The sequence below is a fragment of the Oenanthe melanoleuca genome, chromosome 7 (assembly GCF_029582105.1).
Source record: "Oenanthe melanoleuca isolate GR-GAL-2019-014 chromosome 7, OMel1.0, whole genome shotgun sequence".
Classification (NCBI taxonomy): domain Eukaryota; kingdom Metazoa; phylum Chordata; class Aves; order Passeriformes; family Muscicapidae; genus Oenanthe; species Oenanthe melanoleuca.
Window position 1 is genome coordinate 911066 of NC_079341.1, and position 17819 is coordinate 928884.

The 17819-nt window shown below is 48.0% G+C and overlaps 1 protein-coding gene across 6 annotated transcripts in view; it reads left to right on the plus strand.

Moving 5' to 3' along the window:
* The window catches only part of HDAC4 (histone deacetylase 4), a 171798-nt gene that overhangs the window by 118757 nt on the left and 35222 nt on the right, over positions 1-17819 (plus strand). For 4 of the 6 annotated variants that reach the window (XM_056496075.1, XM_056496076.1, XM_056496079.1 and 1 more), the window contains 6 exons: positions 887-999; positions 4447-4563; positions 4944-5142; positions 7505-7734; positions 13533-13784; positions 15030-15216. In XM_056496075.1, the coding sequence (XP_056352050.1) occupies positions 887-999; positions 4447-4563; positions 4944-5142; positions 7505-7734; positions 13533-13784; positions 15030-15216 (1098 nt within the window). The remainder of the gene's footprint in view (positions 1-886; positions 1000-4446; positions 4564-4943; positions 5143-7504; positions 7735-13532; positions 13785-15029; positions 15217-17819) is intronic. The other 2 variants (XM_056496077.1, XM_056496078.1) reach the window with 1 other exon arrangement.

The window sequence follows — 17819 nt, forward strand, 5'->3', positions numbered from 1 at the left end:
ATGGAAAATTAGTTTTAAAAGTAGTCCCACTTTGGGGAATAGAAATTATGTTTAATCCCTGAAGAAAGCAGGGGGTTCTGGCAGGACACCTTCCACTTGACCAGGTTCCTCCAACCTGGCTCTGAGCACTTCCAGGGATCCAGGGGCAGCCACAGCTTCTCTGGGCATCCTGTGCCAGGGCCTTATCACTCTCCCAGGGAACAATTCCTTCCTACAATTCCCTCTAACCCTGCTCTCTGGCACTGAGAAGCCATTCCTGTCCCTCCAGGCCCTTGTAGAAATTAACTTTTCCTCCTCCTGGAGCAATGAGGAGCCTGCTGCAGCCTGAGCCACTGCAGCTGCTGGAAGAATATCCTGCTGCAAGTGCTTGGGGACAAGGAAAGTTCAAAAGAAAAGAGTTTGAATGTTATTAACCTTCCCAAATAAAAGAGGAACACTGGCAACTCTGACATACAGCAGATGAGAGACCTTCTGAGGGAGGTCTGATGCAAGGAGGTTTCTTTAGGGTTAGAGGGGAAGAGGGTGAGAGAGGCACTTCCAGAAAAATGAAGCAGAACAACTCCGACATCCTCCAGTCTGACCTCTTCTACCTCCCATGCCTTTTATTATCCTTCAGTCATATTTCAAGTTATTAATACAATCTAAGAGAAATCCCCGTGGGCAGAAGACTTAAATATGTTGAGTAGGTACTTGGATAAACCATTTGAAAGTGTTTGTTGGTATTTTAACAGCCCTGGGAAGATTTAGGGAGAAGAAGGGGGGAGGAAAAGGAGGAGGAGGAGGGCTGTTTTTGTCCAAAACAAAACTTGAGAGGTTGTTATCTGTCTAAATACCATCACAGAGATGGTTTCTAATGTTAAAAGTTGGTTTTGGATGTGTTTTTCAGACTCTGCATGCAACAGTGCTCCTGGATCTGGTCCCAGCTCTCCAAACAACAGCTCCAACAACATCAGCACCGAGAACGGAATTGCAGGATCAGTCACGAGTATCCAGGCAGAGGTACAATCCTCCTCCCCTCTGCTTTTGAACAGCCATCAGCTTTGGGAGAGTTTTAGGGCTAAACCACACAAAAGGAAAACCCTGACTTGTGACTTGGGGCAGCCTTTGGGAATTACCTCTCACCCTGGGCTGACAGGATGCCATATCTGTTTATGAAATCTGGTTTGAACCAGCTCACAGGCAGCTTGTGGTAGCTTGCAGTGGTTTTGTAGTGAGGAGAAAGTAAAAATAAAGGGATTCAGCAAGGTCAAATGCAAGTATTTTAATGTTTGGGGAATTTGTTCCTGTATGTAGGGTGGATTTATTGTGTGCAGTAGGTTGGTCTAAATATGACCTAACCATATCTGGATTAAAGGGAGTGGATTTAAACTTTTCCTCCACAGCTGGGGATCTGAAAGCTTGGTGCCATGGTTTACAATCTCATAAACTTTCACCATCACATGGGGCATTGCTGGATGCCCGGGGCAGGGTGTTGGCCTGGGTGAGGTGGGGTTGGATTGAGCACAGCAGCTCCTGTGTTCAGGAATCCTGGAGCCAAGCTTTTCCAAGGGGTCTGGGCCATGTGAGCCAGTTCCCACTATAAACTGTGCCTGTAGAAAACCAGTGTGGTTGTCTGATGTTACTGGTGCATTTCTTTTTATCCACTTCCCATTAGCTGTTCTTCCCATGAATAGAGTCTGTCTTAACACCAGGGCTCCAAAAACAGACTGGGGCTTGTTCTCCACAAATATTCCTTTAGAATTGAAAAGACCTTCTGACGGTGGAAATGTCAGTTCTTACTGCTTTCTAGTTTTCTACTGATTTGCACTTTATTTTTATTTCTAATGTAGTGTAACAGTATTTAATATGGGGAACATGCCTCCTTCTCCACCTTCTGCCCTGCTAAACCATCCAGCACATGTTCCAGCCACTCTAGTCCATGGTAAACCTTACAGATTTGGGTAACCTTACAGATTTAGTGTGAACATTAAGATGGTGGGAGGTGGAGGCTTCGCTTGCCCCAGGAGGGTGAGCACTGAGTTTTGGTTTTGCCAATCTAGGAGCTGTCAGTCTTGTTTGTCTTTAGCCAACTGCAAATTCCCAGTTACTCATGGTGGAAAAAATAGTGGATTTGACAGGTGTTTTTTGTGACATAAACAGAGCAGGCTGCTTCCCAGAAGCCCCTGAAAGGGATTGGAATCAGGTGGTCTTTAAGGTCACTTCCAGCCCAAACCATTCCATGAAGTCGGAGTGAGCTCCTGCAGGTGAAACTGGGGCATCCTCCTCATCCATTTGATTTTTCAATTCAATAATTAGAGCTGATCATCTGGGGCTAGACCATGGACACCTTAATCAAATGGACACTGACCACAAGGAAAAGTCTTTCCATCAGCTGCTTGTAATGCAGCAATTTTGTGACAGGCTGAGGCATGAGCAACATAAATGATTGGGAAAAAAGCCTGTCATGCCCAAGCCTTTCCCTTTCCCAGAGAAAAATAGCTCTGCATTTTACTTCAGCATTCATTTCATGTTATCCCAGCTGATCCATTGGCCTGTATTTGGGAAAAAAGTAAGTGGGGTTTGGTGTCTTTAAAAAGCCCTCTTCTTCAGTAGGAATTGTATGACCTGGGAGCTCAGGTATTGGAGATTTCTTTAATACCAATAGGCCAGGATTTCCCATGTTGCCACCATTAAATGTTTGGAAATATGTGAGTGTTTCTCAAAAGATAATGTTGTGTTTCCTTCTTAGCTTCATGTTTTATTTTAAATGAGAAGTGTATCTCACTGCTTTTTAGTTTGCTGCATCACCCCTTGAAGGAGGTGTGTTGGAGGATGGTATCCAAGTTCATCATTTGAGTGCCTTCAGTGGGGAAAGACTGCAGCCCTGTCTCCTTTAAAACACTTTCTGTTTTGAAATACTGTTTTTGAAGGTTTTTTCCTCTCTGAAAGGCACACAACATTCACTGCCATTGCAGTTGGTGCTAGCCTGTAAAAACTCCTTGAGTACAGCTGCAAACTGTGCATTCAGAAATGGCTGTGTGCAATTCAGGCTCAGTTGTGCACAGCCCAGAGATGGGAGCTGTTTGTTTAAAGTGATGATAATGCTGCCAAATCCCATATGCTGAGAGCATCAAGCTGCTGTGTTCTTCTCTACTCTGTTTTCTCTACCAAATCCCCAGGAGAGGATTTGAGGCACAACTCCAGAGTATTGATTGTTCAAAGGGAAAATGGATGTAGTTCTGTTTCATTTATGATATCAGTAAAATATTTCATTCCTCTGCTGACAATAAGTATCTTATTTTCAATGGCACACTGACATTATGTAATTTAAATTAAAGCAAAATTGCCAGTAGTGTTCAAAAATCACTTGGAAGGAGAAGTGTGTGGGTACAAATAATCACATGGAAAGTCACTTTAGGTTAGAGAGAAAAATGAAGGTTTTTTTACAATGAATCTGCTTTAAAAAAAGGCACAGGCTGCCCAGGGAAGCTGTGGCTGCCTCATCCCTGGAACTGTCCATGGCCAGACTCGGTTTGGGTTTGGAGCACCCTGGAATAGTGGAAGATGTCCCTGCCTCTGGCAGGGCATGGAACAACCTGGCCTTGAGCAATTCCAGGGGTGAGGCAGCTACAACTTAGGTGCAGATTGCCCCATAATAGAATCTTGAGTTAAACAAAATCCCCTTTTCTGCAGCAGCACCTGAGTTTAACAGACTTCTGTAGAAGTCATCTTGAAGTCTAAACTCTATTTATGTTGGAAAATCACCTGCAGAGGCCTCAGGGTGATCAGAGCACTGGTTTCCTAGCAGGAAAATCAGGCACTTTATTGTAATTTTTATAATGGGTTTTCTAGTGCGTATTTCAAATCAGTCTTGTTTAGAAATTAAAGGTATTTTTACTAAAGTGTTTTTGCTTCAAATGCATGTAAGATAACTGAGAAAATCTTGCATTTCACCCAGAAAATCAGGAAATAGCTCCTTAAATGCAATCTTGGGGCTTTTGGATGAGATTTTGAAGTCTGATTTATGCTAACACACACTAGTAAATAACATAAATTGTCTGTTATTTGCTAAAGAGAAAAACAGCAATTGTAAAGCTTTTTTTTTTTTTTTTTTTTTTAGATAATCTGTTTTACCTTTAAAACGGCAAATGTTTGAGAAGGGATGAGTACCAAGGGTACAGCATGTTGCTGTTCCAGGGGAGATTTAGGTTGGATCCTAGGGGAAGGTTCTTCCCCCAGAGGGTGCTGGGCACTGCCCAGGCTCCCCTGGGAATGGGCACAGCCCCGAGGCTGCCAGAGCTCCAGGAGTGTTTGGACAGTGCTGCCAGGGATACACAGGGTGGGAGTGTTGGGGTGTCTGTGCAGTTCTGGAGACTCTGTGTCCCTTCCTGCTGCCTTGTCCTGGTGAGTGCCATGTCCTGGCAGGCTCTGGGACGGGCTCTCACCCCTGCTTGCTCTTGTTTGCAGACCAGCCTGGCTCACAGGCTCGTGAACCGCGAGGGCTCTGTGACACAGCTGCCGCTCTACACCTCGCCCTCCCTGCCCAACATCACGCTAGGACTGCCTGCCACCGGCCCTTCCAGCGTGAGTGGGGCTGGGGTCAGCCTTGGGGTGTCACTGGGGCTGAGGTCAGCCCCTGGGCTGGCAGTGGGGCTGGGATCAGCCCCTGGGCTGGCAGTGGGGCTGGGGTCAGCCTTGGGGTGTCACTGGGGCTGGGGTCAGCCTTGGGGTGTGTGTGGGGCTGGGGTCAGCCTTGGGGTGTCACTGGGGCTGGGGTCAGCTTTGGGGTGTGTGTGGGGCTGGGGTCAGCCTTGGGTGTCACTGGGCCTGGGGTCAGCCTTGGGGTGTGTGTGGAGCTGGGATCAGCCTTGGGGTGTGAGTGGGGCTGGGATCAGCCTTGGGATGTCAGTGGGGCTGGGATCACCCTCTGGGATGTCTCTTAACCCCCTGTGCCCTGTTTGCAGGCGGGACAAGCGCAGCAGGACGCGGAGAGGCTGGCAATCCCAACCTTACAGCAGCGAATCTCCTTATTCCCTGGCACTCACCTCACTCCCTACCTGAGCACTACAACATTGGAGAGGGATGGGGGAACTGCACACAACCCTCTCCTGCAGCACATGGTCCTACTGGAACAGCCAACTGCACAAACGCCCCTGGTCACAGGTGGGTGCTCTGAGGGCAGCACTCGGGCACCTGGAAAGGAGAGGAAAGCAGCAGGGATCTGTTGGGTTGTCGTCAAGGCAGCCTCTAGGTCCTGCATCACTTCTACACCCCACAGGCAGAACATAAAACCTTTGTTTGCTGATTCATTGATTAGTGGTAGTTTTTCCAAAATCAGATCTCCCACCTCGTTTTGGTGAGATGAAAATAAACACTGTTATTCCATCAGGACATCAAGGGCTGGTTGGTAAAAGTTGAAAACTCTATTTAAGAGTTAAGAGTTCTGACCGGTTCAGATCAAAGTGAGGGCAAAAATGTTGCATCTTAATGATTCCTGTTTTCTATGGATGCTTTCTATTCCATGTAAGTATGAAAGGCACACACTTAGAAAATCACAGGTTAAAACACTTCCTTTCCATCATTAATATAAATAGCAGAACCGTGGTAAAATCAGCTGCCTCCCAGCAGATAGTATTTGTTTGTGTGCATTCCCTTTCCAGGATGCTAATTGCCATGAGTCACTCCCGGTGCTGGGTTTTCAGAATGAACTACCTGTGGGAAGGCCTGTGGCAATAAACAGGCTGGATTCAAAGCAGTAATTCCCACTGGGATACGTTCCTGGTTTCCTGTGTGTGGTGCTGGGACAAAGGATGTTCTGCCTCAGTTACTGACATGTTGCTTTTCCTTCCCTTCCTTCCATTTCTAATGGAAGTTCTTGGGAGGTGTCAGCCTCTGCAGCATTGCAGCTCGTGGCTGGTTGTATATCCAAACCTCAGAAATACCCACGGGATCGGTATAAGCTTGGGAGCACATAGATAGGGGGAGGCTGATGCAGAGAAGTGTGGTGTTTGCTCTTCTCAGTTTCCAGCACACTGTGTTTGCTTCCAAGCGAATTCCTTCTACTCCACCTGCTCCGTGCGGTACTTTCCGAGCAAGTACAGCATGTTGCAACCCAACACTCAGGAGAAGGAGTCAGGGCAGAGAAACAAAGAGAAGCACATGTTCCAGAGGCAGCAGCTGAGTGACAGCAAGCTCACACGTGGTCCCCAAAGCCTTGAGTGCACCAGCTGCCAAGCTGCAGCTAATATTTGGAAACTGCTTGGAAAGAAAGTGGAGTTTATTAGGATTCTGCTGGAGAGCCTTGAGCTCTGGAGATAGTCCTCTGAGAGCTGCAGGATTACCCAGATACGATGGCTCTCTCTGGGCTGGTAGGTAGACATGGCCAGTTTGGGAAGCTAGACTAGAATTCCTCTTGGGAATGCCATTCCTCTTGGGAGTGGTTACTCCGGGTAGTATCCTTCATGTTGTGATACATGTCCTGATGTTCCTTATTCCTGATGGAACATACTCAGGGCTTGGAGCAACCTGGGATAGTGGAAGGTGTCCTTGGCCATGGCAGGGGGTGGGATGAGATGAGTTTTAAGGTCCCTCCCAAGCCCAGTTGTTCCAAGATTCTATGAACATGGTGTCTCCTGGAAAGCTTTCACAGGAGCACACACCTTGGCCATTGCCTTGGAGGAAGGTAGTCTTCCAAAACCTCCATTGCAAACTCTGCTGTCTGATTTGAACTCTTAGGAGGAGGAGCTAAGCTCTCAGGGAAAAGGAGCACATCTTTCCCAATTATCCTTGCATTTGTACGCAGACCTGTGTGTGTACACACTGACATCTGCAGAGACATGCATTTATAAAATCAAATGCCCTTTCATGTGATCCCTTTCAGAAAAAGCAGAGAGTGGGAGAAACTGTAAGTCTTCTGAGAAAACAGGCTTTCATATGAGTCAGCTCCTTCCTCGTAGGGCAGTTCTGTGAATCGGTGGGAAAGGAGGTCACATCCTGGGACACAAATGCCAAGGTGTTTCTAATCCTCAGCACCATCTGGCTGCAGACTTCTGGACAGCTTCTCCCTCTCCTAAACCAAAGCCTGAGGAGAGAAGAGGGCTTCTTGCCCAAAAGTGTCTGCAGCCCTAGCCCTGCTAGGGAGGCAGCTGGTTCCTGCAGCTTGAACCTGGGATCAGTCCCTAAATCAAGGCGAGATGTGAGGTTTAAACTTCTCCAGACCACTGTGGTCTCATGTAGTGACGGAAGGGTCAGTGCGGTGTTGCTGGTTTCAAGAAAGGAGATGTTTCCAGAGGGTCTCTGAGTCACCAAGCAGACACAGAACTCAAACCAAGCAAAGCACTGCTCCGTGCAGTGGTGATTAATTTATCTGCTCTCTCTCATGGCAGCTCCAGTTGTAGATGGCGAGGTGGCTGGGTTTGACATGGTATCACTGTCACCATCAGCGTTACTCAACAGCCGTTTTCTCCCTTCCTTTCTTCTTCCTTTTGTTTCTCCTCTGCTGTTTTTTCCTCCATATTATCTTCAGACTGGTATCTTTCAGGACTGCCCCTGCACGCACAGCCCCTGGTGGGTGGAGAGAGGGTCTCCCCTTCGATCCACAAGCTGCGGCAGCACCGCCCGCTCGGGCGCACCCAGTCTGCTCCCCTGCCCCAGAACGCCCAGGCCCTCCAGCAGCTGGTGATCCAGCAGCAGCACCAGCAGTTCCTGGAGAAACACAAACAGCAATTCCAGCAGCAGCAGCTGCACATCAACAAGGTAGGCACTAAGCTTTCAATGCAATTTTATCTCCCACAGCAGCTTCAAGTGCGTGATTTTGGGATCTCGAACACAGGTGTGTTTGTGGGCTCTACTTCCAACATCCCTGGGCCTCTAATCATTGGACCTCTCATCCCTAGACCTCTCTCAGGCATGACAGCACCAGGATATATTTGTGAGGAAAGTTATTCAGATTTTCTGAAACGTTTGCTGAAAGACTGAGAGACTTAGGGGTGTTCATCTGGAGAAGAGAAAGCTCCAGGGAGAGCTCAGAGCCCTTTCCAGAACCTAAAAGAGCTCTGGGAGAGCTGGAGAGGGACTGGGAACAAGGGATGGAGGGACAGGACACAGGGAATGGCTTCCCACTGCTAGAGGGCAGGAATGGATGGGATATTGGGCAGGAATCACCCTGTGAGGGTGGGCAGGCCCTGGCACAGGGTGCCCAGAGCAGCTGTGGCTGCCCCTGGATCCCTGGATGTGCCCCAGGCCAGGCTGGACATGGGGGCTTGGAGCAGCCTGGGACAGTGGAAGGTGTCCCTGCCCACAGCAGGGGATGGAATTGCATTGTCTCCAAGACCCCGCACCTTCCCACCCAAATCCCTCTGGGATTTGTACTGTTTTGAGGCTTTCTAAACACTCCTCCCAAGGAGTTCTAAGGGAGGCTTTCCTTAGGACTGCAGTGATTCCAGCAGCAGCTCTGGGGCTCAGGACAAGCCCGTGGCAGGCAGGGGTTCAGATTGCTGCTGTTTCACCAGTCCTGCAAGGAAACACAACTCCTGAGGGCTGGATCAAAGAGTGAAAGAAGCCACAACCCCCCACACCACCAGCCCCAAAGCCTTGTTTATGGCCGGGGCTGAGGCAGGATGATTACACAAGTCGCTGACGTCAATGCTGTCCTCCTGGAGCGCTGCCACCGCGGGTGCCAGCCCTGGCCCCGGCTCAGCCCCGCACACGGGGCCCTGGGGAGCTGCTGCTCCACAGAGATCCCATTTCCTCCCCCTCCAAACCCTCCTCAGGACCAGGGCGGCCGGGTGAGGGGCAGCCAGTTGGGGTTCTTTGTTTGAGGAAGTGTCAGCTGGAGGGATTTTTTTGCGGGACGGTTTTTAAAGCTTTTCCAAAGCCTTGGCTGTGACGTATCCGCTGAGCTCATTTAGACTTTCTCCTGGACCTCCCAGGAGCTGGAGAGCACTGGAGCATTCTGAATTCCAGCTTTGTCCATCACTCTCCACAGCAAAATCAGTCAGAGAGGGTTTAATTAAACTGATTTCCCTGTGTTTGATTTATAGGAGTCACGAGTAAAATCACTTTGGTGCTAGCACTGCATGCGTGTGGCAGATTTATCCCGTGGGATAGCATCCAAGTGCTGACATGGGAAAAGACTTTTCCCAGATGTGAGGATATTTTAGGACCCTCATGTGTGTAGGAGAATTAAGGGCAGGACTAAAAATAAAATAAAAGATTATTAAATTATTAACAAGACCGATAGCACTGCCTTTTAATTCTTTTTATTTGCGGACTTCCCATAAATAATACTCCTGAAGTATTTTATATATTTATATACTCCTACATCAGGCTTTTCTTAATTCCTTGTGATTTTTCCAGACTTAGAGATTTTGGCCCTAAACATTCCCTGTTAGATATCTGCAGCAGATGAAAGTTTTGAGAGGACTGCAGTCAAAACACGTCTTGCTGTTTCCAGGAAGGCAGCTAAGGAAGAGTGTGTATTTTGAGTAAAAATAGTAAGAATAATCACTGGGACCCCTAGATCCCTGGAAGTGTCCAGTGCCAGGTTGGACAGGGCTTGGAGCAGCATGGGATAGTGGAAGGGGTGCCTGCCCATGGCAGGGGATGGAGCTGAATGAGCTGTGAGGTCCCTTCCAACCAAATTATTCTGTGGTTCTCATTGAGCTGATATTCCACCGTCAGTCTGTGCTTCTGTTTCCCGCCTTTTTTGTGTGTTTAATGTTCAAAAATGAACTGCCAGGGGAAGTTTAGGTTGGAAAAGATCAGAAATAATTTCTGCACTGAAAGGGTGATCAGGCACTGGCACAGGCAGCCTGGGCAGTGGGGGAGTCTCCATCCCTGGAAGTGTTCAAACAAAAAAAAAAAGTGGATGTGGCACTTTGGTACAGGGTTTGGGGAGAGTTTGTCAGTGCTGGGGGAACAGTTGGGCTTGATGGTATGAGAGGTCTTTTCCAACCTTAAGGATTCTGTGATTTAAAATATCAGAAGAAGTTTTGCTCCAAACCCCACCCAGCCTTGCAGGTGGGTTGTTCCCTCTCCTCCAGGCACAGAAGCTCCACAGGTTCCTGGTCCTTCCAGCTGTAGGACTGAGGCTGCTTCAGGCAGTTGTTTTTCCCCTGCTGTCCCATCACTTCAGAGGAAAAAAGGCAGATCAAGAGATTTCTGTAGGCTTTGGCTGCTTCAGAAGGCTCTGCCAGCTCCCTCCATGGCTGGCGCCCAAGTCAGCCTTTCCCCATCATCCCTTATCATGTCTTGTTTCTCCTTAGTCTATAAAAGTTAAAAATCAGAACTCAAAGGGAGCGTGGGAAGAGCCATATCAAGTCGAATGAGTTCAGCCTTTATCATCCTTTTTTAAAATTTCTTCTTATTTTTTCCTTATTTTCATCAAAGCTGTATCTCCAGCTGTCCAGAGTTGTTCTGGTGCTTCCTTGAGTTCGTCCTTCATCTCCAGAGGGAGGAAAAGGAGGGTTCTGCTGGCTTGGGCAGGGCTGAGCTGACATCCTCCTTTCCTTCCTGGCTCCTCTCTTCCTCTGCTTTTCCTCCTGTGCTACCCCACTGATGGGGATTGGGGTCCCATGCAGCCCAAACCATTCTTGGGTTTCATGGTTTTTCTGCTGGGGATTCCTTATTGCTCTCTGATGTGCAAGTCGATGCCTCTAACATCTTGGTAGGACCTTCAAGGTCTTCAGTGTCCCAGGAACTTGCCACTGTGGAGAGAGGTGTCCTGCAGAAGGAGGTATGGATTGATGGGAATGGTGATGCTCAGAGATTGAGTTTGATGGTCTTGGAGGTCTTTTCCAACATTAATGGTTATGTGATTCCATTTACCACATCTACTGGACAAATCCAACGCCAGCTGAAATGTCACTTGTGAAAAATGCAGCTTTTTCTCCCCTCATTAAATGATCCACAGAAAAATTATGAACTCTTTGGTTTCTCCTGTATTTATGACCTGACTTTGCTATGAGGATTTTTTTGTTGTTGTTGGTTTTTTGTTTTTTTTTTAATTTTTTATTTTCTGTTCTTTGTATTTTAAAGCTGTGGAGGAGAACTCTTGCCAGCTGCATGGAGCCTTTTAAACATGCTTGTGACTAGAGAGCTGTAATTTATTCTGGAGTGAAGTCGTTATCTGCCCGAGGCTGGAGAGGCAGTGCCTTTAGCAGAGGTTTATGGTGGCAGTTTGTGACAGCCAGAGGCCACTGGGTATGAAAACAGAGGAGTAAGCTCGTAGCAGAGGAAGCCAGAGAGCTAATTAAGGGATGGAGGGGTTATTTATGGTGCTTTGTGCATACTATTTCAGATATATTTACAGGCATTCTCAGTGCTGCCATTACAGCCAGCCCCTCGCACTTTTATTCCCTCCAATTTTAAATTGCACCAGCACGTGCTCGTAAAACTGCACCGATGGAAGATTTTTAGGGAATTTTAGGGCCTGGGATGCAGATACTCGATGTATTATGTGGAATGTGTTGGTAACAAAGTGTCTTCTCTGCAAAATTATAATTTGAGAGAGGGGTTGCAGCGGCTGGAACTGGTGACAGACCAGGAGATTCCCTTTGCAGACAGAATGTCTGAGATGTCCTCGTCATCAACCACTTGGTCTTCTCAACCTTCACTGTGGTTGTCATTTAATTCTTACATTTTTAAGGACTAGGAAAAATTTAAAACTTCCAGGGAATTACATTGCCTCTCATTCCCATTAAGTATGACAATGGCACTGTAAGTTATTTTTTCCAGCAATTGCCTCTTGCAGTTCAGAAGTTCAAAAGGCATTAAGTTCAAAAGCTTGAGACCTTCGATCCAAGCAGGGGGAAAAAAACTCATGCAGCAGATGGTTTATGATAATTTAATTATCTTTAAAACAGATAATATTCATGAAGCCTAAGAGGGCTTAAAGAAAATCGTTGGAAGAACTTTTAGCTTAATGTGGTTTGGTTATTCAGTGTGTGTTTCAAGAAATGAAATTCGGGGGAGGCAGAGAGAGCCTCACAAAAATCCTTGAGGGGTTTTGATCCCTGAATCTTTGCAGGGACCTCCTGAGGGCAATATCCCTCCTCTAGCAGGTTGCCCAAGGATCTCCAAGGATGAAGACTCCAGAATGTCTCTGAAAAACCTGTTCAAGTGTCTGACCACCCTCACAGGAAAAAAAAACCAACAAAGTTTTGTTGTGTTCAGAAGGAATTTTATGGGTTTTAATTTGTGTCCATGGCCTCCTGTCCCATCACCTGTGAGTGCAACCCATGAGAGTTCCATGGACTTAAGGATATCCAGGTCTTTTAAGTGTTTACTGAACCTGGTAATTCCTTCACTAAGGGAAGTTTTCCTTGTTCCAGACCTTTTCTCTGGTATCAGAGTCCTGGGATTCCTAAGGATGGTCTTAAATAAGGCATTAATTCTATCTCATGTGCCACCAGGTGCCTTCCCTCATTCAGTGGTGGCACCAGGATCTCCTCAGCCTTCTTCTTTTCTTTCTTTGTGTCCCTTGCCAGATTCAACTCCATTCTTGCCCCTCTGCCTTGCTTAGGCTGTATGGCAGAGCCTTCCTTCCTGCTTTTGGGGGGAAGAAGGCTTAATTCCAGGTTGGAGCCACTGTTCTTCAAAGAGCAAGTTACTGACAAATAGTCCCACCTCCCACATGTGTTCAATAACCATGTTTTGATTTAGCTTTATTGGATTTAAAATCAATATTGCTTTCCATACCGATGACCTAATCCTCATTAAACCTTGCCCTGACAACTTTCAAAGTGCAGCAGTTTCTTTATAAGCCTGTGAAACAGGGACAGCCTGAGCTCTTTGAAAGGGAGGAAGTGGATTGGTTTTCTTATGCTGGAGTTAAAAACAGGTCACATTTGGGGGTTTTTTTTGGTTTTATATCCCAAATAAAAATCATAAGCAGTCTGAGACAGAGAACTATGAATTTTATTTTGCCAAAGAACTTACAAGAAGTCTGAGTGAATTACAGAGAAAATGAAATTGTTCCTTTTGGTTTAGGAGCTGCTTTCTGAGATGTTTACTGTGTCTGGTTAGGAAGGTCAGGTTAGAACAATGGTGCTCTTGAGGTTTGCTCTCAGCTGTATGTCCTGAGTTCCTCTTAACCAGCTCCATAAGAGTGCAGATTTTCAAGTAATCATTATTTCAGCCTCACAGATGAAATTCAGGGAGTGATTCGAGGTGATGTTGAGCAAACAGGCAGCAAAAACCCTGTTGGAGGGTTTGTGTCCCCCGTATTATTCTTTCAGAATTTAATTGCCAAACATCTTGATGGTTGCTCTGTGGGTTTGTGAATGGAGTAGCATCTGGAGGCGTGCAGGAACAAGAGGCTCTTATTCCTTCAGAGGGAAGATGAAGTGGAAAATAAGAGGCTGTCATTACTTGGGACACGGGATTTCGGAGCCCTGAGCGCCAAGGTTGCCCTGACCTTTCCCTGAGATTGTTTGGGGCCTGGATTGTGAGACAGAATAACTCAGAACTGCTCTTTCCTGTGAGCCTGCAGAGCAGAGCGAGCTTTTCCTGTGGTGGGATGCAGTCCATTGATGAGTTTGGGCTCCTTTCAGATCATCTCCAAGCCCACGGAGCCGGCGCGGCAGCACGAGAGCCACCCCGAGGAGACGGAGGAGGAGCTGCGGGAGCACCAGGCGCTGCTGGAGGAGCCCTACGGCGAGCGGGGCCAGAAGGAGCCCCCGGGGCTGGCCAGCGTGGTGCAGGTCAAGCAGGAGCCCATCGAGAGCGACGAGGAGGAGGCAGAGCCACAGCAGGAGCTGGAGGCCGGGCAGCGGCAGGCGGAGCAGGAGCTGCTCTTCCGCCAGGTGAGTCACATCTGGGCTTGGAAGTAACCTTGTGCTGCTCCAAGGGGATCCAGCTCCCAAGGGTTGGCTGGGTGCAGGAACCCAGTGTAAAATCAGGTGATTCCTTCCCTGGAGTCACCTGCCAGCTGACAAACCGCCAGGGAGGGGAGTCTGGGTCACCTGCACAAAACAGTGTTTGCTGGGCCACTGAGACACTTCCATGGCTGTTTCTTTGGGAAGATAAAGTGTAACCTAACATTTCTGAGCCCTAGCCACCAGCAGGAGACTGTATTTTGATTTAATGGTTTAAAACCAATTGCTCCAGAGAAGGGCTGCACGTAAGGGGACAGGGGACAAGTGGAGGTTGTTTCTGCTTTGGAATTGGGAAATCTTGAAGCCTCCGGCCGGGCTCACTTTTGAGGGAAAATACCTGAGGCTTGTGGATTGCAGGGGGTAAATCCAATAACAAGGGAGCACAGTGTAATGGATCCATGTAATGACCCATGTCCTCCAGGAATGTCATTGGGATGTTGCTCAGGACCCACATTTGCCCAGGAAAGCTGTGGCCACCTCATCCCTGGAAGTGTCCAAGGCCAGGTTGAACGGGGCTTGGAGCAACCTGGGATAGGGAAAGGTGTCCCTGCCCATGGCAGGGATGATCTTTAAGGCCCAAACCATCCTAGGATTCTCTAATTGTGTGTTGCTGATGATGGACTATTATCAGTGATACCATTCCTCTGAAAGTGCTGCCTCTCCACCTTAATCCTGAATCCATGGTCACACTTCAGGAGACTTTAAAATAGTATCTCCTTTGCAACTCTTTTGCCTCAAAGCAGGAGGGAATAAGTAGAGGGAATGGGATGGAACAGCCATCCCTTCTGACCAGGAGTCTGTCCAGCTGATGGTGTGGCTGCACAGAGAACCAGCTCAGTTAAGAGCTCCCTCTCCAGCCTGGGATCCAGTTGAGTGGGCTCATTCCGTGGCCTGGAGTGTTTCACTGCTAAATGCCTGGTGCAGTGGGGTGGGAGCATGGGGAGAGGAAGATGAGGGAGTTGTGGGGGAGGGCAGAGCTGCACCTGCCAGTGACTCTGTCAGTGTGCACCAGGCTCAGGGCTGGGGCTCCACGTGCTGTGCCTGCCTGACTTGGCTCTAGAAACATCACACCTTCCTTTGCTGCCCGCGAGGGGAAGGAGCCCAAGCCTGAGAGCCTTCAAAGACCCTTTGGGGAAGGCCCTTTCAGCAACTGCCTGCTTCTGTTGCCCACAGCAAGCCCTGCTGCTGGAGCAGCAGCGGATTCACCAGCTGAGGAACTACCAGGCGTCGCTGGAGGCGGCTGGCATGCCCGTGTCCTTCGGGGGACACCGGCCCCTGTCCCGGGCACAGTCCTCCCCCGCCTCGGCCACCTTCCCCATGTCCGTGCAGGAGCCACCCACTAAGCCAAGGTTCACAACAGGTGAGCTTTTAGAGGCTGGGGGCTGGGGGAGGGCTGTGGTGACGGGTTTGTTTTACCTTCAGCTGTTCTGCAAGGGCGTGGAAAAGGGGGATGGCTTTAGGCTGGGAGTAGGGTTAGATGGGATATCAGAAGGAAATCCTTCCCTGTGAGGGTGATAAGGTTGCCCAGAGAAGCCGTGGCAGCCCTATCCCTGGAAGTGTCCACGGCAGGTTGGAGAGGTCTTGGAGCACCATGGGATAGTGAAAAGTGTCCCTGCCCTGCCCACAAGATGAGCTTTAATGTCTTTTCCAACCCAAACCATTCCATGATGATGATTCTGTGATTTTCTTCCTCGTCCCTGCAAATCCGTAAGCGTGGGCTCTACATCTCATCCTCATTTAGGTACTCCAGAACATCTTGCCTTCCTCAATGAGCAGACTGAGTCATACCTGTTGTCCTGCTTGTCCCTTCCCCAGAGCAAAAATACCCTGCACACACCAGCAGCAGCACAGCCCTGGAGCTGTGTATCTCCAGGCAGACAGAGCCAGTCCCAGGCTGTGACAGAACTGGTTGAGAAGCGAGGCAGGAAGAGCCAGTGCTCCTGAAGGATGGAGTGCCAAATGCAGTGCTGGCTCTGTTTCCTCCACCTTCTCCAGTCCCTCCATAATCTCATGCCATCAGTTATCCACTCTGGGCTCCCTGCCAGCCTCCCCTCCTCCTGTCACACAGGAGTCCATGCCTGCAGGTTAGGAAAAACGAAGTGAGTTGGTGATTTCAGCTTTTCTTGAGGAGACCAAAGAGTGTTTGCTTACCTGTGAAGGAAAACGATGAGAGCAATCCTGCATTTGTCTGCTGGAAAGCACAAGTGCAAAGCAAGTGTTGATCCCCATCCCTGGAAGTGTTACCCAGGATGGAGAAGCCTGGGATAGTGGAAGGTGTCTGTGCCCATGGCAGGGGTGAAACAAGAAAGGCTTTAAGGTCCTCCCAAAACAAACCATCCTGGGATTCTGTGGTCTCCCCATCAACATTAAAACTAAGAAACTTAATTGTTCTTCCTGTATCCTAACAGCCAACTTTTCTTCTCCAAAATCCTTTCTGCCTCTTCAGTGCCCTCAGCAACAGCTGAAAGTTGATTTTCCATGCAACTCCTCAGGCCCTGTGCTGGGTGATGAGGACTGATTTCGAAGTCCGCCTTCTTCCCCAAATGTCAGGCTCTTACTTTGTGAATGAACAGTTTGCAACGTGATGTGTTCCCAGGGAAAAGGAAAAGGGGGGGGGGATCCACAACGCCCAAATAAGAGCAGCTCATGATATTATTTCCCTTTCACTTCTGCTTTTATTCCATTTTTAACCTACACTTCTTGCATCACTCAGCTCAGTGCTGTGAATCGGGTTTATTTTCAAGCCCCGGTGCTGTAGTAATAGTGGAATGTGCAGTGTTCCTCAGCTCCTGGCTGCAGGAAGGGTGGGAAGTGTGTGCTGTCAGCTCTGGAACAACCCAGGAAATGGCTCAGGTTTTGCAAATCAGCCCTTTAAAGTCCCTTTTGGTTGTAAACATTGAACCCCAGAATTTCAGCAGAACTGCATTTCTAACGCAGTCAGTTCTGGCCAGATTAATAGATTTTGGCTTTTCCAAGGGTGCAAGGGAAAGTCCCCTGGCTCAGGGTCAGAGCAGATGAAACTTGAGTTTCTAATACACTTAACCCCAAACCTTGGGGCTTTAAAAACAAGGAAGCCTGGCCTTGCTTGAAGGGATTATTCATTTGTTCTCTTCCTCATCTTTTCCTCCTGCTCCTTCAGTATTGAAGCTGCCCAATCAATCACATGCAAGACTCTGAACATACAATAAATAACATTTCCTACCAGAGGATCTATGTTTGACTCAGATCTGTGCCTCTGAATTTCATTCAAAATTGCAGGCAGCAGTATCTGCACTCTGCAGATTTGAGAGCTGTGCTGCTTGGAAGAGATGCTGTTCCAGTATCAGAATTTATTTTCCTCGGAGGCAGGGCTTGAAAAACTCAAAAAGTGGCTTAAAATATGAGGTGGAATATCACACTGCTTTTATCCAGCACTGCACAGAGTGATGAGGTGCAGAATGCTTCAGATAGTTCACCTACCTAAAATACCATTTTCACAGCATTTATTCAGGTTAAGATTCCAAGGGCTTGGCTTTTCTTTTCCCTTCCATCTCTGCATTTATGCTGAGTGAATGGAGAAGGAGGAACACAATAAAATCAGGCATTCACTGGCGCTAATTAAGGTGCAAAGCATAAAGGTAAGACCTCTGTACAAGTCCTATAACTAGTCATAGGTCTGGTTTAATTAACCTGCCTTGTCTTCATTGGAGAAGCAGGGAAAAAAGCCCACAGCCGTGGGCATGGAAGCAGGAGAAAGGAGAGGAAAGGCATTTCAGCTGCTGAGCATGTGTGTGAGTTAAATTGCCTCATGTTTTGTTGGAGTTGTCCACGGTGGCGCGTTGGAGATTGTTTTTCTGGAGATGGATACTAAAGCTTAATCACCAGGATTGAGCTGTTCTTTGGAAGGCAGGAAATTAAAGTCTTGGGTGTTTTTCAAAAGTAAGCAGTGCTGAAGTGCATCAGGCTTCTTTTTCCCTAGGAAAA